The sequence below is a fragment of the Meriones unguiculatus genome, chromosome 7, assembly GCF_030254825.1.
Source record: "Meriones unguiculatus strain TT.TT164.6M chromosome 7, Bangor_MerUng_6.1, whole genome shotgun sequence".
Classification (NCBI taxonomy): Eukaryota; Metazoa; Chordata; class Mammalia; order Rodentia; family Muridae; genus Meriones; species Meriones unguiculatus.
In genome coordinates this window covers 88,495,440-88,520,438 of record NC_083355.1, presented here as the reverse complement: position 1 = coordinate 88,520,438, position 24,999 = coordinate 88,495,440, and the positions used below count along the sequence as shown (strand labels likewise).

General features: G+C 45.1%; 1 protein-coding gene across 1 annotated transcript; it reads right to left on the bottom strand.

Annotated features, from left to right (window-relative positions):
• Positions 1-7,005: 7,005 nt before the first annotated feature.
• On the bottom strand, positions 7,006-15,443 carry LOC110565992 (alpha-1-antitrypsin 1-6-like). The gene is made up of 7 exons (XM_021663778.2): positions 15,273-15,443; positions 14,867-14,958; positions 14,072-14,146; positions 12,112-12,791; positions 9,024-9,126; positions 8,053-8,194; positions 7,006-7,217 (listed from the first exon to the last, which is right to left on the bottom strand). Exons 1-7 carry the CDS (start codon positions 15,441-15,443, stop codon positions 7,032-7,034), a joined length of 1,449 nt encoding a protein of 482 aa, XP_021519453.1. The 3' UTR covers positions 7,006-7,031.
• Positions 15,444-24,999: the final 9,556 nt, after the last annotated feature.

Here is a 24,999-nt window from a genome sequence, read left to right as displayed (position 1 = left end):
TGTGTCTTGGTAACCTTCAGTCTGAAACCCAGGGAGCAGACAGGTGAACCCCGCTATCAAGAAAAGCTGCAAGAAAAAAAGGGTGTTATTGTCCTGTAAGACAAAGAAGAGGACTAAAGCCCCAAATCGGTGTTACAGTAACTCTCACTGACCAACCCAACCATTACCACCAAGTAAAAGCAACTAGGTTTTTCAAGCTGTGTGCCCAACTAAAGCTGGGAATGCTCTACATTCTCATCCTGGAAAGAAACAGAGGAAACCATCAGAGTCATAAGAGCTCAGAAACACTGACTCATTCCTTTGATTTTTTTCTTTAAACTGTACATTAAGTGTGTGTGTGTGTGTGTGTGTGTGTGTGTACACATGTGAGCACCACGTCAAGTATATAAAAGTCAGGGGACAACTTGTGGGAATTTGTTCTCTCCTACCATGCTACTGTGTGGCTCCGGGGACCACCAAAGATCACCAATCATAGCACTAGCAGATTTACCCTCCACAGCCTCCATTGCTTTCTTGTTGAAGTCCACAGGGGAAGTGGTTATTCTTTCTGTTTGCTGATAAGAAAGTCAAACACCTCTACTCTTGCCTGATGCGTCTAAAACAAAAAGGGGGAACTGTAGAGAGCTGCGGAATGCTATGCCTTAAAGATGGAGCTGGTTTCTGCCTTCCACCTTCCCGATGGTGAGTGCTCTCTGTCACGAACAATTCCACATTTGGCTAGGGCTGAGGATCTGGCTTGCTTCCATGTATGTGGACCTATCTGCATTGCCCACGTGGCACGCCTGGGTTGGCTACCCAGAGGCTATTTAAGCTGTGGGCTGGCTTTCCCCGGGGTCCGAGGATTGTTCAATGTTCCTGAATAAACTGCATTGAAAAAAAAAAAAAAAAAAAAAAAAAAAGAAAGTCAAACACCAGAGAGGTGAAAGCCCACAGTGAACGTCAGGCAGCCCATATTTCTGACAGGTTCCATTGTATCTGCAGTGACTTAAAGACATAAGTGCCATGGCCTGTGACATTGTGAGCCTGAGGAATTTGCTTGTTCAGGGGCTATGAGACAAGCTATGTTCTGGAGGCATTTGTAGCCATTACCTATGGGTTTCAGACATCTAGCTCTGTCCCATTGACAGTCAGGAAAAGTAAGGCCCAGAGTATTCAGCAACTTCTTTAAGATCACTCACCAGAAGAGTGGCAGTGGCTGGCATGTGCTCCATGTATGCTAAGGCAGTCCCTATGGCACTGACTCCACTGAGCATGGGGCTTGAGCTCAGAGCTGGGCGCAGAGGACAGCAAGAGTTTGGGGGTTTCATTAACGTATATAATGATGCCCCCTGATATCTCAGTAGTCCCTGCCCATGCCCTGTCCACCTGCAGTGAGTCAAGGAGAATCCAGACTCTCTAGAGACACACAATTGTGAGGTATATGAAGAGGTGAAAATAAACCTGGGTTTCAATTTGGACTGTAACACCAGCCATTTTGTGACAACAAATATTTAAACTTCTCTAAATCTCACTTTAAACAGGGTTGTTATGGAGAGTAAAAAGAATTAGAGGAGACATCAAACTTTCACCAAGCTGTGACCTCAGGGAAGTTCATGAGGGAGGAAAGAGATGGGTTTTGCAAAACCCTAGCTCTCAACACTGGAGGGGTGGGACATAAAGCAAAGACAGAATTTGGGATTATGAACCTATATAAGAATGAGTGAGAGGAGGAAACAGAAAGCCACGAAGGTTATCTGGAGAGTTGCCAGGAAGAGATCACAGATAGCTGGCCCCTAGGCAGGAGGGTGGAGCCCAGAGAGCAGAGGGGAGAGGACCTCACACTGAGCTCTGGAATTCAGATTTGAAAATCTAGAGATGAAAGTGATTTGGTCTCTTCTAGGCCCTTGAGGCTCATTGAACTCCAAAGCCTACACTCTTGGTCTACAGCTAGGACTGGGTTCTGAAAGGGGCAGGGAATAAGAACCCCCAAGGCAGAGCAAGTGCAGGGGAAGAAGAGTAGGGTTCCCTGAAGTGGATCCTCTGAAGTGAGTATCTAGAGGAAGGAAACTCACTGGCCCAGGCTGGGGAGGCGCTTCAACAATGAACCAGGTCAGCCTGCCCAATGTTCCAGAGTGTCCCTACTAAGCTCTGGGCATGCAGAATGAGGTTATTCTTATATCCCGAACTTATGTCAGGAACTACAGCTGGTATCTGCTTCCCCCAGGTGCCGATGGTGCCAACCCAGCTTGAGAGGCTGATTGATAGCACCCAGCCTTGAGCTAAGGAAGAGTCTGGTGAAGGACTTACTGAGCAGAGTCCCCTGTGGCCAGTGGGAGGTTTGTGGGTAGATGTGCAGTACTGGCTGTTCCTCATATGTCCCTTATCTTGGTGCTTTATAGGGTGACAGAGGGCATCAGATACTTGGTCCCAACGTGCCCTGGACCCTCTGTGATAAAAAACAGCCTGGGGCAGCTTGGCCAGGTAATCGTGTGACTAGAGGACAGGACTATTCTTTCTAGAATTGACCTAGTTCATTGTAACCACCCAGAGTCACCCACCTGGAATGAGAAAGGTGAGGGAGCCTGTGGCCATTGCAGCCTACCTCAGAGAGCTACAGAAGGGGGCCATGGGGCCATGGGTCATGCTGGACAGTCCCCAGTACACAGCAGTGATGGCCACTGTGAAGTTCTTGACCTCTTGGTCCTGAGATTTCAGTGTTAATTACACTCACAAAGGCACCCAGTGATCCAATCAGGATAAGTATGTCCACGCAGGGATTTGGTCGTGAATGTAATTTCAAGGATCCCCATTAAAGAATGGCTGGGAGAATACATGGGCAAAGGCAGAAGAGGCAAGTTCAGGACCATTCCTCAGAAGGTGTGAGCACCATAAGGGGGATTTCTGAGAAAGGAGCCATGTGAGAGTATTCATGGAGGCACTATGTATGGCTTTTGATACTCCTTTGAGGAAGGACCCCAAAGGCACAGAGCCACTGAGGAACCTATGCCAGCTCACACAGCCTTTCCCTCACATTGTAGCCTACATGGCACCTCCTGGCTACCTCTTTGTCCTTTCTGGGGAGGGGACTCGATGTCTCAGCTGTGCCTCCCCATTCTGACTCAGCTTCCCCCTAGGAGTCCAGAAGGAACTCCCTCTGTCCCTACTTCACAACGGGTCTCAGTGAGGCCCACACTGCCAGCCAAACTCCCAGCACACAGACTCACCCTCGATTCTCACAGTATTTCCCTTTCACGGAGTGAGGGAGAGGGAAGGCATGGCTTAGTCATCCCTCACTGAGCTCCCAGTTTTCTTTGTGTGCCTCCCTTTCATCTCTCTGTCACAGAGTAGAGAAAGACAGGCTCTTTACCCATAGGTGGACCCAAATTTGGGGTTCCCAGGACCCCTGAAGTGTTTGACGTTGTTTGTGCTAGGACAGAGAAGTTGCAGTGGGTACAGTGATGGAACATATGATCAGCCTTAAACACTGAAATGAAAGCTTTGAATTCTTTGATTGTCATGTAACTATGCTTTTTATTTTGATTCCAACTGTGGGATTTTAGGTTTGTCTACACCTGTTTGTCACATGCAGGGCATGATCTTTGTCAGCTGGTAATGGCCTTCCATGTGTGGCACGATTAGGGGCATGGTCTAGGACTCTGCAAGTATAAATATGAGGTGGAGAACTTGTGGTAATCTGTGTGGGCTTGTGGCAGGCTGGAGAGAGTAGGGACAGAGTGGCAGTCTGGAGCAGACAGACAGAGAGAAATGCTTTGGGGTGCACCTACCTGGAGGAGACTGCTAGCTCTGTCTGCAGTTGGTGGGGATTAGTGTAGAGCTCTATCAGATCCCCTTGACCCTAACTAGCCAGGAGAAAGAAGGGGATCTTGGCCCCTCTCCCCATTAACCTTTCTTTTCTCTGTCCTACTTAAGGTTGGGGTTTGGTGGAAGGGAAGTAGAGGCCTAAACACCCCAATAAAGTAGAGTTTTAAAAAGGACTGCCACATGTGGTTTTCTGCTGCAGGGCACACTGAGGAAAGAGCACTGGGATGCTCTGTGCACCCGAGGCTGCCCAGGATTCCCTTTGTTCATGTTAAACTGCCAAAACACTCCGGGCCACAGATCTTCCTGTCATGTGAGTGATGCTGGTTTTCCAGATCCATGTATTTCACATCACAGGCTTCTGTCCCGATTTCACAGGAAAGCCCTGCAAGCCTGTTCTAAGCTGAAGCAGCCGGGTCCTCAGGAGTGCTCTGGGTAGGGAAGTGCAGAATGCTGCTTTGCTGTGTGAGGCAGGTACCATGGAAGGTCTAGGGAAGATGTTCCCACACAGCAGGAGCCCGCTACTCAAAGCTGTAGGTGACATGCAAAACCAGCCCCAGAAGAAAACCACGTGGGCTCAAAGGAGCAAAGTCACAGGGGCAGGATGGCCCAAGCCCATATGCCCCTCAGATGCCAGCCTTTGTAAGATTCAGCGCTTGCTCGGCCGGCAGCACTGGAAGTGCGTGCAGCACAGAAAGTGTTACTTCGCTGTCATTCTCCCCCGTCTCTCTCTTTATCACTCTAGAACTAGGACTGTTCACCCTATGCCTGCTTTACCATTGTATCTTGAGTGTGCGTCATTTATTTTGGCCTTTTGTGGGGGATCAGCTCAGTTGCCCTAGAGTCTCAAATGAGAGAATGGGCTTAGGCTTTGAGCAAAGCTTAGACAGTTAAGGCTTTGTGGCTCTTGGAGGTAGAATAAACACATTTGGTTTGTCAGATAGACAGACCTATGTCTACTTGGCACAGAGTCCTTGCCCACCTCTTTGCTTGACCTAGTATTCTTGTGACAAATAGTTAATATATATTTTTTTTGATTTACAAAAAACGAAAGCTTCTACCAATTCCAAAGCTAAGAACATCAGCAGTTAGCACTGAGGCCTGTAGCAGAGACTCCATCATTTTGCTAAAGCTTTTGTTTCTGATGTTTCCACCAAGAACTTAAGAAAAAAAAAAACACAAAACTTGATGTATTGCTTTCTTTGTTTTGTCAGTATAAAGAAAATGTATGAAACTGTTTCCTTGTTGAAACGTGTTTGGTGTAAGCTAGCCTGGTCGCCAGGGCAGCAAGCGCTCCTATTTGACTACAGAATAGACTCTCGTTCCCTCTGAGGTGAGAGTTGTGCTTTTGAGTTAGTGGTTAGAACAAACTGCTTGGAAACGCTCAGTCAATCCCTGCTGACCATCAAAAACTCTACCATTTTTCTTCCTTTTCATCAGTGTCAAGATGTCTTCAGAACAACTTAGAATCCTAGCTACTCCCTAGAAAGGTTAACTTCCTGTACCTTAACAAACATAGGAAAAGGAAAAAATAAAGAAAAGTTTATCAACAAAATATCAGCAAATTAGAGCCAAGAGAACTTAAAAAGATAGGGCATTGTGACCAGGCAGGATTCAAACTTCCTTTGCGAGGATGGTTCAATATACACATATGCCTTACATGCTCCATCAACCAATGGAATGATCAGCACTAGATAACCATCTTGGTATGTGCAGAAAAAACATTTGATAAGTGCTCCATCCATTCATGATTGTCTTAGTCAGTGTTCTCTTGTTGTGAAGACACTCCATGACCAAGGCAACTCATATAAGAGAAAGCATTTAATTGGGGCTTGCTTATACTTTCAGAGGTTAATTTGTTACCATCACTACCAGGAGCAAGGTAGCAGGCAGGCATGGGACTGGAGAAAATAGTTGAGATCTATATTCTTATCTGTATGCAGAGAGAGGGTGGATGGGGAGGAATTTAGAGGAAGGGAGGGAGGGAGAGAGAGGAGAGAGAGAGAGAGAGAGAGAGAGAGAGAGAGAGAGAGAGAGAGAGAGACTGGGCCAAGCATGGGCTTTTGTAACCTCAAAGCACATGGAGTCTGGGGCTAAGCCATTGTTATCTGTAGTCTTATTTTCCAATTCTTTTATAATTTTTCAAGATTTGTGAATCTCACGTCATGCCCACCAGTACCAATCTCCCTCTTCCTCCATTTCTGCCCCCAGCCCTTGCAATCCACATCCCGACCCCAAAAAAATACAAACAAACAAACAAAAAACCTAAAAAGATCTCATCATGGATGTTGCCATGCATCACCATGTGTCACACTTTTGCCCAAACAACTTTACTTGTACATATTCATTGCAATGAGTCCTTAGCCTGGTTCTGGGCCTCTGGCTTCTGCTACATCATCAATATAGGATCCCCAATAGGACTCCTCTGGGATACCCTGTTGTTGCCCAGTTCTCATGGAAATCCTGATGCTTTGGTTCTGCAGGACTCGTCTCTTCGTGCACTTCAGCAGTTCATAGATGGGGTAGATGTTGGGGTGGGCCAACTCAAAGCACTGGAGCTGGGCCTGGATGGGAGTTGGAGTGGTTAGCCCACCAGCTCTCCAGCTTTGCTCAGGTGAAGGGTGGAGCCTCCAAGAGGCAGGGCTACCTATCCTGTGTTGTCTGGTTGAGAGGTGGGTCTAGATGGTTCTGGAAGAGGGCAGGAGCTACTTTTCCTAGTCCTTCTAAGGACCTGTAGATGCATTCATGTAAAAGGGCATATGACTAGAGAGGACAGAGGGAGTGACTTTGGGCCCAGTGGTCTTACTGGCTTGCGAAGAAGAAAAGGGCTAAGGTCCAGAGACCTTCTTGTTCATTGGAGGATGTGTACATCCCCTATGGCAGGGAAGGGATAACAGGGACAGATACTGGGGCCCTGCTCCAGCCTGAGGAAGAAGAGCTCTACCATCTCCTCCAGCTGTTCTCAGGAAACACTCAGAAGAAGACATGACCCCCTCTCTCCCTTCAGTGCTGGAGATGTGACATTATGGGGATCCCTTTAACCCAGATGCAGGGGTCCCTGAGATGTCCTATGACCTTCAGTCACCACATACCTCAGGGAGTAGAGGAAGACACAGACACCACAAGAAGAGGGCTTTGCTGGTTGTGCCCAGGCATGGGTGAAACTATCCCATGTTTAATGTCAACAGGGAGGGGAAATGGCTCTCAGGAGAGGGGCTGACTCCCAAGGGCAGTTAGTTTTTTGGATTTACCACCCTGCCAAGAAAGAGGGGGGCCCCATTTGCCATATGCTCAATGAAGATTAAGAAGGGCCTGTTTAACTGGAAAACTGAAATACTAGCCCACTCTTCGTTATCGCAATAATTCGGAACAGGTTCTATCCCCTTGTCATTGAAGGTCAGTGTGGCCGTACTTATCACCTGTAGGAAAGGAAACAGAGGCCTGTCAGAAGGGGGAGACACCTACTGAAGACTAAGGTAAGATCTCATTTGGAACTCAGGAAAGAAAAACCTCCGATGGTTTGTGTCCATCCTTTGTGGTACTACTGTTCTGCCCTTGGCGGTCCATTGTAGTCACCCAAAGCCCGTATCCCTTTCTCTCCAGCCTTTGCCTGCTTTGGCCCATTCCCTACCATGTTCCCTTCCTGACTCCATCTCTCATGGCCTTGGATACAACTCACACCTTCACGGTGACAGGACCATTTGGATTTCATGTCCTTTGCACAAGGGTCGCTGTTCCAATGTGTAGTTGTGAGCCCACTGCAGACCCGGTTTCTGAAGGTGACCTTGAGTGTCCAGACTTTCAGGGTAAGCAGCCTGATCTGAACTGCCTTCAATTTCCCTTAATCATTGGCATCTTTGGAGAACACTTTAGACCTCCTGACTTTGTTGTTGACGGGTTGCTCTTAGTGTCACAGATGGAAAATTCTAGGCTAAAGTCTCAGGTCACTGAGCCCAAGCCTCTCTGTATGAATATGGGCAAACTGAGCCCCAGCAACTCAATGCTTCTGAGCAACAGTGAAACTCATGTTCAGGAAAGTCATTCAGGGGAGATGCTTACATTATCAGTAGCACAAAGTCTCCCTGTTGCAGCTTTGACCTCTGAGCCATCCTCCAGTTAAATCACAAAGGTCCTCCAGAGAGGACCTTCACCTTGATATGCATCCTTTTCCCTCCCGTTAGCCTGCTATCTGAGCTGCACCTCTACCTATTTGACTCAAACAGACACTGGAAAGGCACTGTGAGGTGACCTCACCTTGAAGGACTTATGAAGTGTGTCATCTTCTGAACTGCTGGCTTCACTGTTGAAAACATAGTTGATTCCTAGTACATTCAACACTGACTCCAGGTCATGGGTCTCAGATATTGACAATTCCGGTATGTGCGCATTGACCATCCTGGTTTGCAAGAAAAGAAGGTTTTCTTTAGTGTGGAAGAACCAATGCCTTTGTCCCAGGAGCCCCTGGGATGGCACCTACTCTGAGAAGCCCTTCCCGCATACTCAGGGTGTTCCCATGGAACCATGTTTCACTATGCCCTACAGTATTTGGTCACACCTCTTACTCAGCCAGGGATACCCCCAAGACACGATTCTGAAGAGAGTGGGAGTCAGTGTAGCTGAGGACAACTGCTCACTGGTGAGGCCAGGCAGCAGAGTGGCATCTTTGCCTGCAGTTTACTTCTGGTCTGCCTGAGCCTGGGTTTGCTTGGAGAGCATGGGCTCACAGATTGGTGTGACATGTCTCTGGGCACCCAGTAAACCCCAGGAAGAGAGACAGAAGATAGATTGCCTTGCAGTCATGCCTTGGCCTCTCTTTTCTTGTCTGAGGTTTTCTATACAGATTCCTCCCCTGTCTTGAAAACACTCCCATGGACTGTCCACCTTGACCTCTTACCCTTAATGTGGCTAGGTCCTGAGAGCCATCTCCATCTGCTTGGCTCAGCCATAATTTACATGACAAATGTAGACCCTGCCCTAGGCTCTGCATATTGAGGAGGGAGTGTGTCCATACTGGGGTGTGATTTCCCCCAAGGACAATGGGTTTACCTCTTTATTTTGAATGCTGTTTCTGTCAGTGAATCTGGCCTACATTATGGAAATGAGCACCGTCTGCCTGAGAGCTCAAAGTTGCTGTGTCCTCAACTTCTGGCCAGTCCTCTAGGGTCTTTGTCATTTACTGATCAGAGCTTGAGTGGCTCTGGGTAGTTCCTGGGACTGGGGATCACCTTAGGCTGTTATATTGCTTCATCCGGCGGAAGTGTGGATAGCTCAGCCTCTCTTCTGCCATGTGCATCTTCCCTTCATCAGGTAAGATGAAGTAGAACATGGCTTGCATTTTGGAGTGTCCATATACAAGCACCGTACTAAACAGATCCTTGTATTGGAATAGCTCATACACATCCACGCTAAAGATGGTCGGTACCTTGCTGGGCATCTCATTTGTTGGGTGGAAGTACTCCATTTTGACAACCCGACAGTTAAAGTTGCTGAGAAGTTTGGCTGAAAAGGATGAAGACGGATGTCAGACAAGGGTAGGTCCAAATCTGTGGGAGGGTAACAGAGGAAAGGAGCCCGGAGACTCCTCTTGGGACCCAGTTTCATAAGATAAACACAGAATAAGAATTTACATAACATGGTACAAGGGCTTTGTGAGTGTCACTTTAACGTGGAGTGTGTGGAGACTTTGGGTGTGTTTTGGATGATTCCAAAGGTAAAGCACCTTAGAAAAAATGTTTACTATTATGTTTGTTGGATGGTTCTCTGGAGATGCTAAATGGTGACAAATACAAGTAATCCCAGGTCCCTAAGTCACAGCTGCACACCTTTCTTTTAGAGGCTCCTTGTTTTTGGTAGACAATGGGTTAGTCAATAATCATGCAAACTTTTATGGTATCTTGAGCCCTTTCCTGAGCCTGAGATACAGTGTAGATGCTTGGGGGCAGATAGGAAGTAGCCTCCCTAAAAATGTACAAGAACATGACCATCATGGCTATTTGAGTAGGTAGGGGACTTGCGAACATATCCTCAAGGTCATCAGAATAAGTACAACCCTCAGAGCTCCTGACCCCATGTTACCACTTGGGTACTGGGGCACAGAGCTCCAATCTCAGTCCTACCGAAGCCTGGGATCCACTGGTTCAGTCCCAGACGCACCAGCAAGGTGCAACCAGTCTCCCTAGCTAAACTGACCAAAGCACAGGGCTCCCTGCCTCTTCAAGAGGGCTGCACCCAGCAAACACAGTGTAGCAGCAGCAGCAGCAGAAGCCCACAAATTCAAAGCAAGCAACACAGCAGCAGGGTAGCTGTCTCCAGGACTTCTCCTGGTGAGAGGAGAGCCCTGGGGACTACCAATGACCACAGTTATCTACCACACAGGTCCATAATCTTCAGGTGAGTTGTGGCAATTCCTGAGAAGCACCAGCTATTTGGTGACCATACCCAAAAAAGTGAGGAAGCTCCCTTTGGGAACAAACATCTTCCTGCCAAGGGGATTCTCCCCATCCCAGGATTCCAAGAGCTACCAAAAACTAAGAGCCAACACCTGAGACAGCCAGACAGGTAGAGGCCAGCATAAAAGCACAACCAACAAAAGCCAAAGAAATATGGCATCTCTAGAACCCAGTTATCCACAGGAAAGTAGCCCTGGACACACTCTCATAAGTGAAATACAGGAAGATGACCTTACATTCATTCTTATGAAGATGTTAATGGAGGAAATAAATAAAACATATAAAGAATTAGAGGAAGATAAAATCAAAGAGATTGTGGCTATGCGCATACAGGAAGATGCAGCCAAACAATTTGTGGACTTCAAAGAGGAAATAATTAAGTCAGTGAAAGAAATAAAAGAAAAAGAGGAATGTTCAGACAAACAGGTGAAGGAATTGAAGGAAATCAGGAAAATGCAGTAAGACATGTGTAGGAAATCAACAAAACGGTTCTAGATCAGAAGATAAAATTGGAAAAATTGAAGACAACACAAACGGAAGAAATCATGAAAAGAAATAACTTAGGGAAGAAAACAGCAACTACAGAGGTAAGCATATCCAACAGACTACAAGAGATGGAAGAAAGAATCTCAGGTGTGGAAGGTACAATGGAAGAAATCGAAGTATCCATCAAAGAAAATGTTAAATATAGAAAATTCCTAACAGAAACCCCCAAAAAGTCTAAGACAACATGAACAGTCAAAACATAAGAATCATAGGAATAGAGGAAAGAGAAGATTCCCTCCTCCAAGACCCAGAAAATATTTTCAACAAAATCATAGAAGAAAATTTCCCCAACGTAAAGCAGAGGCCTATAAGCATACAAGAGGCCTACTGAACAACTAATACATTAGACCAGAAAAGAAAGTCCTCCTGCCACATAATAATCAAAAGAGTAAGTGTACAAAACAAAGAAAAAAATACTAAAAGTTGCAAGGGGAAAAGGCCAAGTAATATATAATGGCAAACCCATTAGAATCACACCTGACTTCCCAGCAGAGACTATGAAAGCCAGAAGGGCCTGGACAGACATCTTGCAGACCCATGTTCTCATTAGAAAAGAGGGGTTGATGGGGATGGAAATGTAATGAAGCTATGGTGTGGGGGCTGTGCTCTGCAGTACTTTGCCCTGGGGAGAGGGAGCTCAGGTTAAGAGAAGCAGGCCTTAGGTTTGACTCCTTTCCCAGGCTGTATATTCCCTGGGGGAACAGCTGCTCCTCTCAGGGTCCTGACTTAACCAGTTCCAAGCAGGAGGTCATGCTTGGGGTCAGAGTTATTTGAGGAAGTTCATGTGTTCCACAAAGTTCTATGCACTCTGTAACCTCACTTCTTTCGTCGCCTCACAGCACTGGGCTAGCTTTGTTGTAAAATGGTTATTCACAAACAGATAAAGTGGCTTGTCTGTGTAGACAAGTAAGGGATGACAGAGGACACATTTGATGTTAATGTTTTCATCCTCCAAAGTAATCTCCTTCTATAGCGCTTACTGTGTCTACTTATAATCCCTGGAAACTGCCTTTCTTGTGTTCTCATGCTATACTCTGTTTTGGAAATCACACATATTCTCCTGTTTTACTCAGAAAGTTTTCAGAAGAGGATCTTTGTAGAGGATGGTCTGTCAAGCCCAGCCATGAGCTTATTTTAAGCTGTCATCCTCCAGTCTCATCAACTGTTGGAAACTGTTACACTGCTTATTGTTGGAAGACTAAAGATGACACATACATCCTGCCCTTCTCCATTTTGGGGTGCCAAGGAGACAGAACATTGGAATGTGAGTATCTATTTGCAAAACCCCCCTGGAGCCAGCTGAGCCAAGTGATATCACCCTTACCATTAAAGTCAATGTAGTTCACCAGGGCAAGCAATGTATCAATCTCCAGACTCTTGACTGCATCTACTATCTCCTTGTTAGTTTCCTTCCTCATATAATTGATGATTTGTGTTTTGGCTGCACTGTTGTCTGTGAGGTCAATTGGGACGACGTCAGAGTAGTATAGGTCCTTGGATCCTTTCACAAATTTTTCTACCTTGTTCAGGCCTTTGTCGATGAATATGCTGCTACCACTTCTTATTTGGGCTTGTGCTGTACGCGGCTTGACTGAATGGAGCAGATACCAGAAACACTTGTGGATCTCAGCTTCGGTCAAGCCTGTTTTGTTGAGGCTTAGGCCCTCCAGGATATGTTGCCTATTGTTATCTTTGGCTCCCAGGGCGAGCATTGAAATAGCAGCAACAACTCTAATTGGGGAGAATAAAATGTTTCCATCTTTTGACCATTGGGCCATCTCTTTGAACAAAGAAATGGAGACATTGCTGATGGTCATAGCTACCTTCCGGCACCTGAAACGTTTCTTCTGGCACTGAAAGTTTTCCCTCTGGCAGTGGAGGATATCAGTGTCTGGTTTATTGTCAAGTTCTTCCTGATAGTCTGTCTTGGTTCTGGGAAGCAGACAGTACAGGACAGCTAGCAAGAGGAGTCCATGGGAGAAAAAGGGTTTCATTATCCTGCAAGACAGAGAAAGACACACATCCCGGATTCAGAGACATGGCAACTTTCACTAACCAATGATTGACACATGTAAAAGCAATCACAGTTTCCTACACCTGTGTTGTGTGCTCTTCTGGGGCAGGCACTTCCTACAGCCTTATAATAGAAAGAGTCAGTGATAACTCTCAGGGCAGGTCATGTCTATCTGGTCTGCACTTCTCTGATATGTAAGAGTATTTTGCTTTCCTGCCTCAGTCCCATAGAGGAAGTACACAGTCTTCCATTCTTTGGTGCGGACAAAATAGCCCAGAGTGATTAAAGAGTTTTTTCAGAGTCCAGGAGCAGGGACTGTGGCAGGACCTTGTTCTATAGAAGGCTGACTGGATCCTACTCAGCTCCCATCTGCAACAATCCAAGCAAGAGAAACTTCACTGTTTGACCAAGATCTGTATCCTTAGAATCCAGAGGTGCTTTTAATAGAGATCAATTTCTGAGCCTCATTTTAAAAACAGCAACCTGGAGGGTATTTGTAACATAAATACAGACATGGGTATTTATACCTGGATATGATGTAGAGAGCAGTTTGTAGGTTCCTTAATCTCTGTGCTTCAGAAGCACCCTGAGAGCTGTGGGGTGAATCAGGAGTGTGAACTCAAATCAAAAAAAGGGAAGAGGGGTTGGAAGGGCGGCACCTCAGCTGAGGAGTTAATGAGCATGTCTTTCCCTGTAAATAAGGAGTTCTTCCCAGGTGGTCAAGGGCAGACAGCCCCTGGGCAGAGAGAAGAGTCCCAGTCCCCTGGGCTGTCTTACAGAGCCTTTAGAAACCAGCTTTTAAGGGTAGCAGTTTTGAAAGGCCCGTTTTCTTTTCCAAGAGAGTCTTGTGTGGATCCTTGAATCCACAAGCAGAGGTTAAGGTTCATGGCTTTGGGTAGAGGGTCAGGGACCTGGTCGTGGCCCAAGTCGAACATATTGGGTGTGGGAATAAGGGAGGGGAAGGATAAGACTGCCCGAGGTATCTCCTCATCTCTCTCCACCCAAGTTGGAGACTAGAGAAAAGTAAGAGATCCAAAACCAGCCCAGGCCTAGAGGCTTCCTCAGGGAGGGGTAGGCCCCTAGGTAAGCCCTCCCCAGTGTTCAACAGTGGGTATTCTGTGTTCTGGGAACACAGAGCAAGGTCTGTTTTCTCCTCCGGGTCTGCTCTTGGGAGTTGCATATGTGCCTTCCCTTCCTCTGTGTGCATGGGTTTGGAGACAAGTAGTAAGGTTGGCAGTGCCCACCCGATGGGTTCAGGACTTACCGAGTAGAGTCCGCTAAGGCCACGGGAAGCTCGCGGGCTGGGTGTACAGCACAGACGTTCCCTTCAGCGCTTTCCCTAGGAGTTATAGGCACAGCAGAGTGTGGGACACTTCACTCCCTATATGTGCAATGACATCTCATGCTTGAGGAGAGCCTGGGCCAGATTGTAATCCTGACTAGAAGATGGTGTTCTGGGCGCTGCTGTGGGCTAACAGCCTCGCTATCTTTCCTTGAACTGACTTAGTGAAGCGTAGCTGGTGGATGCTAACCTTCTAGGAGGAAGACAGAGGGAGCCCTGTGGCGAGTTCAGCCCAGTTCAGAGAGTTGCTGTAATGAGCCTGTAAGACAGCAGAGCTGTCAGGAGCAAGATGAAGAGACATTTTTGGTCACAGTGACTGGGCAACGCCCCTAAGATATTGAGAGCTTATAAGAGAGCAGAGCTTTCAAGTATAGATAAGAAGATATTCAAGATATTCATAGGAATAGTAACTAAATAACACTCTTAAGGCAGCTGATGTGTGTGCAAGAACGATAAGCTAAGCGATGCTCTGGATTAAAGTATAACAGTTAAAGTAACGCCCCTAGATATTAAGCAATGAAATTAGGTAATGTCAGCTGGTTAGCAGCTGGCCCGTGTGAAAGAACGATAAGCCAAGCCATGCCTCCCAAAATTGTATAAAAATGCGGCCCAAGCCTACACAGGAGAGGCAGGCTAGACTCAGGATGAGGATGCTGATAGACTGCCAATACCCAGCCTATTCCAGAAAGGCTGTTTGAAAATCCCAGACCACCTTACCAGACCGGCCCCGGAAGGCGGCTCCTGAGCAACTGCAGCTTCCTAGCTTTCTTCACCTCTGAGGCCTGGCTGGAGCAGAGGAACTCCTTGGCCTATCAAGTCATAGGGAGATGGGTCTGAAGTCTGGCTGGATCTGTGAAGTTCCGGGACCTAGAAGACACCCGATGCTGAAGACAAAAGTATTGGAGCCCGTACCTGTGGCCAGGTGGAATTCCCCTTGTGATGTATAATGTGCTATGCAATTATTAGATATCTGTGTGATTTGTGTGATTAGAGCAGCATTCAAAAATCATTCTGGTGTTGGCTTTTATCCACACCTTCCCGCCCCTCGTGGCATCTTGGTTAAAGTCCTCCGGTGTAATCAAGCGCTCTTGACAGCAGCTGAGAGGAGGCCATGTGTCCGTACCTCTGCCTGGCCTCGCTGTGCTTTACGATCACCATCGGCATGAAGGTAGTGAGTGAGTTTCCCCTCTTTGCCTGGGAAGACTCCCTTGGTTACTAGAATCTGTGCTATCTTGCATTCAAACCCGGTTGTCTTGGACAGAGCATGGATATAGCCCAGTGCCTTGGAAGACATCTTTGATGTAGCTGAGATGGAATTAACGGTGTCCACTCCGGGGAGAGGAGAAACTTTGCCTTGAGGATGTGAGTGTACCCACTCCGTGTAATGAACGCAACAGCCTCAACCCCAGGTGCACGCATAGGGAGCAGCACTTCCTACCTCTAACCCTCAACTGCTGGTGCTTGGCAGGCCTGCAAGGGTCTTGAAATTTCTTCTGGTATACCGAGAGAAGATATGGGTTCTCTTCCTTCTTAAACGAATGGAAACTACTCTGACCATATTCTTTTGCTTGTCCATCCATTCTGAGATAGGCATGTGGCTTAGGGGCATAGATCATGCTGTCTTGAAAACAACTGTAAACATGTCTGCCAAGGTCCTTTCATTTCTTTTGCAATAAAGGAGAGGTGATATTGCTGGGGAGTGTGACCTGTTGGTTGATTTTAATGACCAGCTTAATTGGAGTATAAAAGGCCTTGGTATACAGTGACACCTAGCTCTTGGTCTGTCTCTGAGTATTTTCTAGAGCTGATTAGATCATGGGGGTGGGGGTTGACACTCTCTATGGCCTAATGTATCCATGGATTCATATCATGCCATTTTGGGGGAAGAGATGAAAGCAAAAAGGATTAGCTGGCTGGAGGCACACACCCAGTGACTCTCCCAAGAACTTCTTGTGGATTACCTACCTCTTTCCATCTCTCCCCTTGTGCTCATGTATGGACAGCTGGTCCTGCCCCCTGGCTTTACATGTCAACCATCACCTTTCCCTGATCACCTTCTCAACCCCTGATTATGCTACCCACAACCATTTGCTTCAGCCTCATCCTGACCCACTTTCTTCCTTAATCAACATTGGTGGCTTGGCTCTCCTCTCTCCTCCTGGTCAGCCCCTCTCCTCTTTCTCCTAAAAGGACAGGCCCTTACAGTCATCTTTACTACCCCACGCTGCAGCTAAGGTTGATGGCTTTCCTCAATAGGTCCACTTTTCTCATCTCCAGCAATTTATACCAGTCCCCCAAGGTAACTCTCCTTTTTACATCTCTAGCCCAACAGGATCGTGCTCTCTTAAGTTTTGGAAGCTGTCAAGGTCAACCAGCCTGTTTCTAGTCTCCAAAGAACAAGGCCTCACTCTCCTTCCGGAAACTCAAGCCTGACACTATTGGGTCATGCCAGTTCTTGTACTTCCTCTTGCTCACACCCATCAGTAGTGAACTCTATGTATTGAGATTTGAGCTTCAGGAAAACTGTACTCAGCAGTTTAATCAGACCAGTAATGTACAGGGGTCTGCAGCCTGCACACCAGCAGATTGCAAAAAGGAGATAATTATCCCTATACCCCCCAAATCCACTTCTAGAATACCTGTTCCCTATGCTTGCATTCTCTATGGTCAAACTAAAAATTACTGCTGACATTGGCTAGAGACTTACGAAGGCTGCCCTATTGCTCCTGTAAGACATATAGTGCCTACTGAAGAGGGAGTTCTAACTTTTATGCAGAATTGGGAATCTTTTACATTCTAATTAATGACCCATGGCACAGTGTATGGCAGATGGTGGCAGTGGACTTTACTCTAGCATTCACCACAGTTGCCCATCAGGCACAATAACAACACAAAGAATGCATATCCCACTCTCCAAAGCCTCAGGTATAGACACAGTAGAAGTGGTCCAAAGATTTTCAAAGGCCCCCTCATCTGTTTCTGAGAATATTGATCCCACTTCCCCTGTCATATGGTCTCTTGTTTCAGACCTTAACCTGCATACCAACTCTTTTTTTTTTTTTCAATGCAGTTTATTCAGGAACCTTGAACAATCATCTGACCCTGGGGATAGCCAGCCCACAGCTTAAATAGCCTCTGGGTAGCCAACCCCAGCGTGCCACGTGGGCAATGCAGATAGGTCCACATACATGGAAGCAAGCCAGATCCTCAGCCTTAGCCAAATGTGGAATTGTTCGTGACAGACAGCACTCACCATCGGGAAGGTGGAAGGCGGAAACCAGCTCCATCTTTAAGGCATAGCATTCCGCAGCTCTCTACAGTTCCCCCTTTTTGTTTTAGACGCATCAGGCAAGAGTAGAGGTCTGATCTCTGATATTAGAAATAAATTGGGACTTTGTACTGATGTTCATTTAGGTGTCATCCACCCAAAGAGCATCAGACCTGTCCCATACCTTTTTCTCAGAGGCGGGACCTGGGGCATCAACCTGCATGCAATCAGAGATGCTCTTCTCTGGGTCCAAAGCGGCTGACCCTGAGTGCAGTGCTTAGCCTCGCATCCGGAATGTAACATTTTGGCTTTTTATGGTAGCCAACCATGCTTGGGGAGACTGTCCTGCTTCAATGGCTGTAAAGGCCTGAATGATCATGGCTGCATTACGCTGTTGTGAGACTCTAATCTTGCATATATACCACAGGCAAACCAAGGAGACCAACACCAGAAGGCCTACTAACGCTCCCATGCCCGCCCATTCCTTCAGATGATTCATGGCTGCAGCAATCCATGATGATAATCCTGTGGCTAGTCCTGCATCCACTGTGGTAGAATTTACTGTGACAATGGCCACTCTCAGCTGCTCCATCGTAGTATCGAATTCTCCAGTCCAATTACCTAAAATATAGCTCGACAATTGTTTAGACAGATTTGCAGCACAGGAAAAATTCTCATGTTGTATGCTAGTGACACAAAGTCCAGCATACTTTCATTGACAGCCAGGTTGAGCGATTTGCCATAGGGTATCAATTTGCTCCTGCAAGAGGTCAATCCTCTGATTGAACACCATCAAGCTTCCTTTTAGTTGAGCATTAATTCCTTTTTGTACAACTAAGGCATGAGCTACATTGGCTAAATGAGTATTCAGGGTCTGAGCAGTCTGCCCAGTATGACTCATGGCTAATGCCTCGGTGGTAGCTCCAACAGCCGCCAATGAGATGGCAGTAACAATGGTGGCTGTAGTTCCAAGATCCCTTTTCTGTCTGAAGAGAGTCATAGCGTGAGGGGCATCAACGGGCACAGGCACCCAGCGAGGCATGCGAGTAACCAGGGCATAGCTAAATTTACTAGCATTCCAGCATTGGGCAAAAAAGCAAGTATCATCACCACAATTACTTGGCTCTATCTGGCTAATAATGAATAAAAATGGGGGATATAAACAAACAGGTGTAGGCTTATAGGAAATATTATGAGAAGCCTTAACCCCCTCTTTGGAACATCCTGCATCAGTTCTAGAACTAGCAGTGGTGGTGTCCAAGGTCTGAGTAGGTTCAGGAGACCATTGCCCCCAGGGGCGAGACGTGCTCCATGTAAATTGACTAACTCCATGTTTTCCTCCACTTTTGAAAGTCATTTAAGGTTCTTAAATTATTTTTTTCCCTTTCTTTTTTAAATTTTTCATCAATTACACTTTATTCATTCTGCATCCCCCTATAAGCCCCTCCCTCCTCCCCTCCCAATCCCACCCTCCCTCCTCCCTCTGCTTGCATGCCACTCCCCAAGTCCACTGATAGAAGAGGTTCTCCTCTCCTTTCTGATCTTAGTCTATCAGTTCACATCAAAAGTGGCTGCATTGTCCTCTACTATGGCCTGGTAAGGCTGCTCCCCCCCAGAGGGAGGTGATCAAAGAGCAGGCCAATCAGATTATGTCAGAGGCAGTCCCTCTTCCCATTACTATGTAACCCAATTGGACTCTGAACTGCCCTGGGCTACATCTGTGCAGGGGTTCTGGGTTATCTCCATGAATAGTCCTTGGTTGGAGTATGAGTCTCTGGGAAGTTCCCTGTGTTCAAATTTTCTTGTTCTGTTGCTCTCCTTGTGGAGACCCTGTCCTCTCCAGCTCCTACTATTTCCCACTTCTTACCTAAAATTCCATTCACGCTGCCCAACAGTTGCCCATTAGGCTCAGCATCTGCTTTGATAGTCTGAAGGGCAGAGGCTTTCAGAGACCCTCTGTGGTAGGTTCCTAGGTTGTTTCCTGTTTTTTTCTTCTTCTGATGTCCATCCTCTTTGCCTTTCAGGATGGGGATTGACCGTTTTAGGTAGGGTCCTCTCTCTTGCTTAGTTTCTTTAGATGTACAGGTTTTAGTGGGTTTGTCCTATGTTGTATGTCTATATGAGTGAGTATATACCATGTGTGTCTTTTTGCTTCTGGGACAACTCACTCAGGATGATCCTTTCCAGATCCTACCATTTACCTGCAAATTTCATGATTTCCTTATTTTTCATTGCTGAGTAATATTCCATTGTGTAGATGTACAACAATTTCTGCATCCATTCTTAACTTGAGGGGCATCTGGGTTGTTTCCAGCTTCTGGCTATTACAAATAAAGCTGCTACAAACATGGTTGAGCAAATGTCCTTTTTGTGTACTTGAGCCTCTTTTGGATATATGCCCAGTAGTGGTATGGCTGGATCTTGAGGAAGCGCTATTCCTAGTTGTCTGAGAAAGCGCCAGATTGATTTCCAGAGTGGTTGTACAAGTTTACATTCCCACCAGCAGTGGAGGAGGGTTTGCCTTTCTCCACAACCTCTCCAGCATGTGTTGTCACTTGAGTTTTTGATCTTGGCCATTCTCATGGGTGTAAGGTGAAATCTCAGGGTTGTTTTGATTTGCATTTCCCTAATGGCTAGTGAGGTTGAGCATTTCTTTAAGTGCTTCTCTGCCATTCGGTATTCCTCTACAGAGAATTCTCTGTTTAGCTCTGTTCCCCATTTTTTAAGTGGATTACTTGGTTTGCTGCTTTTCAGCTTCTTTAGTTCTTTATATATACTGGATATGAGTCCTCTGTCAGATAAAGGGTTGGTGAAGATTCTTTCCCAATCTGTAGGCGGTTGCTTTGTTTTGATGACGGTGTCCTTTGCTTTACAGAAACTTTTCAGTTTTATGAGGTCCCATTTATTGATTGTTGCTCTTAGAGCCTGTGCTGTTGGTGTTCTGTTCAGGAAGTTTTCCCCTGTACCAATGAGTTTTAGGGTATTTCCCACTTTTTTCCAGCCGATTTAATGTGTCTGGTTTTATGTTAAGGTCTTTGATCCACTTGGACTTCAGTTTTGTGCAGGGTGACAAGTATGGATCTATTTTCATTTTTCTACATGTAGACATCCAGTTAGACCAGCACCATTTGTTGAAGATGCTATCCTTTTTCCATTGTATGGTTTTGGTGTCTTTGTCAAAAATCAGGTGTCTATAAGTGTGTGGGTTTATTTCTGGGTCCTCTGTTGGGTTCCATTGATCCACCATTCTGTTTCTATGCCAGTACCATGCAGTTTTTAAATCTGTTGCTCTATAGTACAACTTAAGATCAGGGATGGAGATACCTCCGGAAGATCTTTTATTGTAGAGTCTTGTTTTAGCAATTCTGGGTTTCTTGTTATTCCATATGAAGTTGAGAATTTTTCTTTCCAGGTCTGTAAAGAATTGTGTTGGTAATTTGATGGGCATTGCGTTGAATCTGTAGATTTCTTTTGGTAAGATGGCCATTTTTACTATGTTAATCTTGCCAAGCCATGAGCATGGGAGAGCTTTCCATCTTCTCATATCTTCTTCTAATTCTTTCTTCAGAGATTTGAAATTTTTTTCATACAAGTCTTTGACTTCCTTGGTTAGGGTTACTCCGAGGTACCTTATGTCATTCGTGGCTATTGTGAAGGGTGTTGTTTCCCTAATTTCTTTCTCAGCCCTTTTGTCTTTTGTATACAGGGGGGCTACTGATTTTTTTGAGTTAATTTTGTATCCGGCCACTTTGCTGAAGGTGTTTATCAGCTGTAGGAGTTCCCTGGTAGAGTTTTTGGGGTCACTCACGTATACTATCATATCATCTGCAAATAGTGATAATTTGACTTCTTCCTTTCCAATTTGTATCCCCTTGATCTCCTTCAACTGTCTTATTGCTCTAGCAAGGACTTCCAGCACTATGTTGAAGAGATATGGAGAGAGTGGGCAGCCTTGTCTTGTCCCTGATTTCAGTGGGATTGCTTTAAGTTTCTCTCCTTTTAGTTTGATGTTGGCTATAGGCTTGCTGTATATTGCCTTTACTATGTTTAGATATGTGCCTTGTATCCCTGATCTCTCCAAGACTTTAAACATGAATGGATGTTGGATTTTGTCAAATGCTTTTTCAGCATCTAGGGAGATTATCATGTGGTTTTTTTCTTTCAGTTTGTTAATATGGTGGATCACATTGATGGATTTCCGTGTATTGAACCACCCTTGCATACCTGGGATGAAGCCTACCTGGTCATAGTGGATAATATCTTTGATGTCTTCTTGGATTCGGTTTGCAAGTATTTTATTAAGTATTTTTGCATCAATGTTCATAAGGGAGATTGGCCTGAAATTCTCTTTCTTTGTTGAGTCTTTGTGAGGTTTAGGTACCAAGGTGACTGTGGCTTCATAGAATGAATTTGGTAATATTCCTTCTGTTTCTATTTTGTGGAATAGTTTGAAGAGAATTGGTGTTAGCTCTTCTTTGAAGGTCTGGTAGAATTCTGCGCTGAAGCCATCTGGTCCTGGGTTTTTTTTGGATGGGAGACTTTTGATGACCGCTTATATTTCTTTGGGGGATATAGGACTATTTAGTTGATTTACCTGGTCCTGATTCAGCTTTGGTAAGTCAAATCGATCAAGAAAATTGTTCATTTCATTTAGATTTTCAAATTTTGTGGCATATAGACTTTTGAAGTAAGTCCTAATGATTGTTTGGATTTCCTCAGTGTCTGTAGTTATATCCCCCTTTTCATTTCTGATTTTGTTGATTTGGGTGGTGTCTCTCTGCGTTTTAGTTAGCCTCGCTAAGGGTTTGTCTATCTTGTTGATTTTCTCAAAGAACCAGCTCTTGGTTTCATTGATTCTTTGAATTGTTTTATTTGTTTCGAATTGATTGATTTCAGTCCCGAGTTTGATTATTTCCAGCCATCTACTCCTTCTTGGTGTGTCTGCTTCTTCTTTTTCTAGGGTTTTTAAGTGAGCCATTAGGGTGCTTGAATGAGCTGTCTCGAATTTCTTCTTGAAGGCACTTAGTACTATGAACTTTCCTCTTAGCACTGCTTTCATTGTGTCCCACAAGTTCGGGTATGTTGTGTCTTCATTTTCATTGATTTCTAGAAAGACTTTAATTTCTTTCTTTATTTCTTCCCTGACCCAGCTGTCATTTAGTAACATGTTGTTCAGTTTCCATGTGTGTGTAGGCTTTTTGTTATTTCTGTTATTGTTGAAGTCCAGCTTTATTCCATGGTGATCAGACAAGATACATGGGATTATTTCAATCTTCTTGTATCTGTTGAGGCTTGCTTTGTGACCCACTATATGGTCTATTTTGGAGAAGGTTCCATGAGGTGCTGAGAAGAAGGTAAATTCTTTTGTGTTTGGGTGTAAAGTTCTGTAAATGTCTGTTAGGTCCATTTGATTCATGACCTCTGTCAGAGACATTGTTTCTTTGTTTAATTTCTGTTTTGTTGATCTACCCTTTGTTGAGGGTGGGGTATTGAAGTCTCCCACTATTAATGTGTGGGGATCTATATGTGCTTTATATTTTATCAATGTTTCTTTCACAAATGTGGGTGCCCTTGTATTTGGGGCATAGATGTTCAGGATTGTGATGTCTTCCTGGTGGAATTTTCCCTTGATGAGTATAAAGTGTCCTTCCCCATCTCTTTTGATTAATTTTGGTTGAAAGTCTATTTTATCAGATATTAGAATGGCTACTCCTGCTTGCTTCTTGGGTCCGTTTGCTTGGAAAGTCGTCTTCCAACCCTTTACCCTCAGGTAATGTCTATCTTTGTATCTTAGGTGTGTTTCTTGTATGCAACAGATTGCTGGGTTTTGTTTACGTATCCATTCTGTTAATCTGTGTCTTTTTATTGGAGAGTTGAGTCCATTGATGTTGAGAGAGATTAATGACCAGTGGCTGTTAGATCTCTTGATTTTGATGTTGGCTGTGGTCATCAGGTTGTGTGCTTGGTTGCTTTTTGTTTTACTGAAGTGAGGTTAATTATTTTCTGTGTTTTCTTGAATGTAGCTAGCTTTCTTGGGTTGTATTTTCCCTTCCAGTGTCTTCTGTAATGCTGGATTTGTTTGTAGGTATTGTTGAAATTTGTTTTTGTCATTGAATATCTTGTTTTCTCCATCTATGAGGACTGAGAGTTTTGCAGGGTATAATAGCCTGGGCTGACATCTTTGTTCTCTTAGGGTCTGCATGATATCCTTCCAGGCCCTTCTGGCTTTCATAGTCTCTGTTGAAAAGTCAGGTGTGATTCTAATGGGTTTGCCATTATATGTTACTTGGCCTTTTTCCCTTGTAGCTTTTAGTATTTTTTCTTTGTTTTGTATACTTACTGCTTTGATTATTATGTGGCGGGAGGATTTTCTTTTCTGGTCAAATTTGTTGGGTGTTCTGTAGGCCTCATGTATTCTAATTGGCCTCTCCTTTAGCTTGGGGAAATTTTCTTCAATGATTTTGTTGAAAATATTTTCTTGGCCTTGGAGAAGGGAGTCTTCTTTTTCCTCTATACCTATTATTCTTAGGTTTTGTCTTTTCATATTGTCTTGCATTTCTTGGATGGTCTGTGTCAGGAATTTTTTGGATTTAACATTTTCTTTGACAGATACATCGATTTCCTCCATTGTATCTTCTACACCTGAGATTCTTTTTTCCATCTCTTGTAGTCTGTTGGTCATGCTTACCTCTGTAGTTCCTGTTTTCTTCCCTAGTTTCTTCCTTTCCATTATTTCTTCCATTTGTGTTTTCTTTAATTTTTCCAATTCTATCTTCATGTCTTGAGTTGTTTTGTTTACTTCCTTCACCTGTCTGATTGTACTTTCCTGTTTTTCTTTTAGTTCCTTCAACTCTGTTTCTTTCATTTCATTCAGTGTTTTAAGCATTTCCTTCCTAAGGGCCATAAACTGTTTGGCTGCAGCTTCCTCTATTTCTTTACGGATGGCAATATTCTGTTTGAGTTTATCTTCCTCTATGTCTTTACGAATCTTATTTGTTTCCTCTGTTATCTTCATGAGCATACTTGTTAGGTCATCTTCTTGGATTTCAGTTATGGTGGGGTGTCCAGGGCTACTTGCCCCTGGGTAACTGGGTTCTGGGGATGTCATATTGCTCTGTCTTTTGTTGCTTGAGCTTTTACGCTGGCCTCTACCCATTGTGCTATCTTAGGTGTTTGGGGTTATTTTCTGGTGGTTCCTGGGTATCCTGTGGTGGAGAGAATCCCCTTTGCAGTAAGCTGGTTTTTCCTGAAGGATGTCTTCTCAGCTTTTTGGGTATAGTCCCTGGATGGCTGGTGTTTTTTCAGGAGTTGCTCACCTCAGGGATATAGACCTGAGTGGTAACTGTGGTCTTTGTTAGTCGAGAGGGTTCTCCTCTCACCCAGGGAAGTCCTGAGGGCAGCTGCCCTGTTTCTGGGTTTCTTGTTGTAAATTTAATGATCAGCTGCTGTGACCCAGTTGGACATCAGGCGCGCATCAACTGTTTGTGCCTGTGTCTGGAGCACAGCTGAGTGCTGGTGCCTTGGCCCCACTAGTCTGCTAGACTTTTTCTAGGGAAGGATTGGGTGATTTAGGTCAGTACAG

Bases quoted from the DNA above. Each gene is read 5' to 3' on its own strand.
- LOC110565992 (XM_021663778.2), bottom strand. From the start codon at position 15,443: ATGTCTTCCAAGGCACTGGGCTATATCCATGCTCTGTCCAAGACAACC. The intron at 12,792-14,071 runs GTAAGTCCTGAA...TCTGTCTTGCAG, and splicing joins GCCTTAGCGGACTCTACTCG to GATAATGAAACCCTTTTTCT. The intron at 9,127-12,111 runs GTGATATCACTT...CCAAAATGCAAG, and splicing joins CATTGACTTTAATGGTAAGG to CCATGTTCTACTTCATCTTA.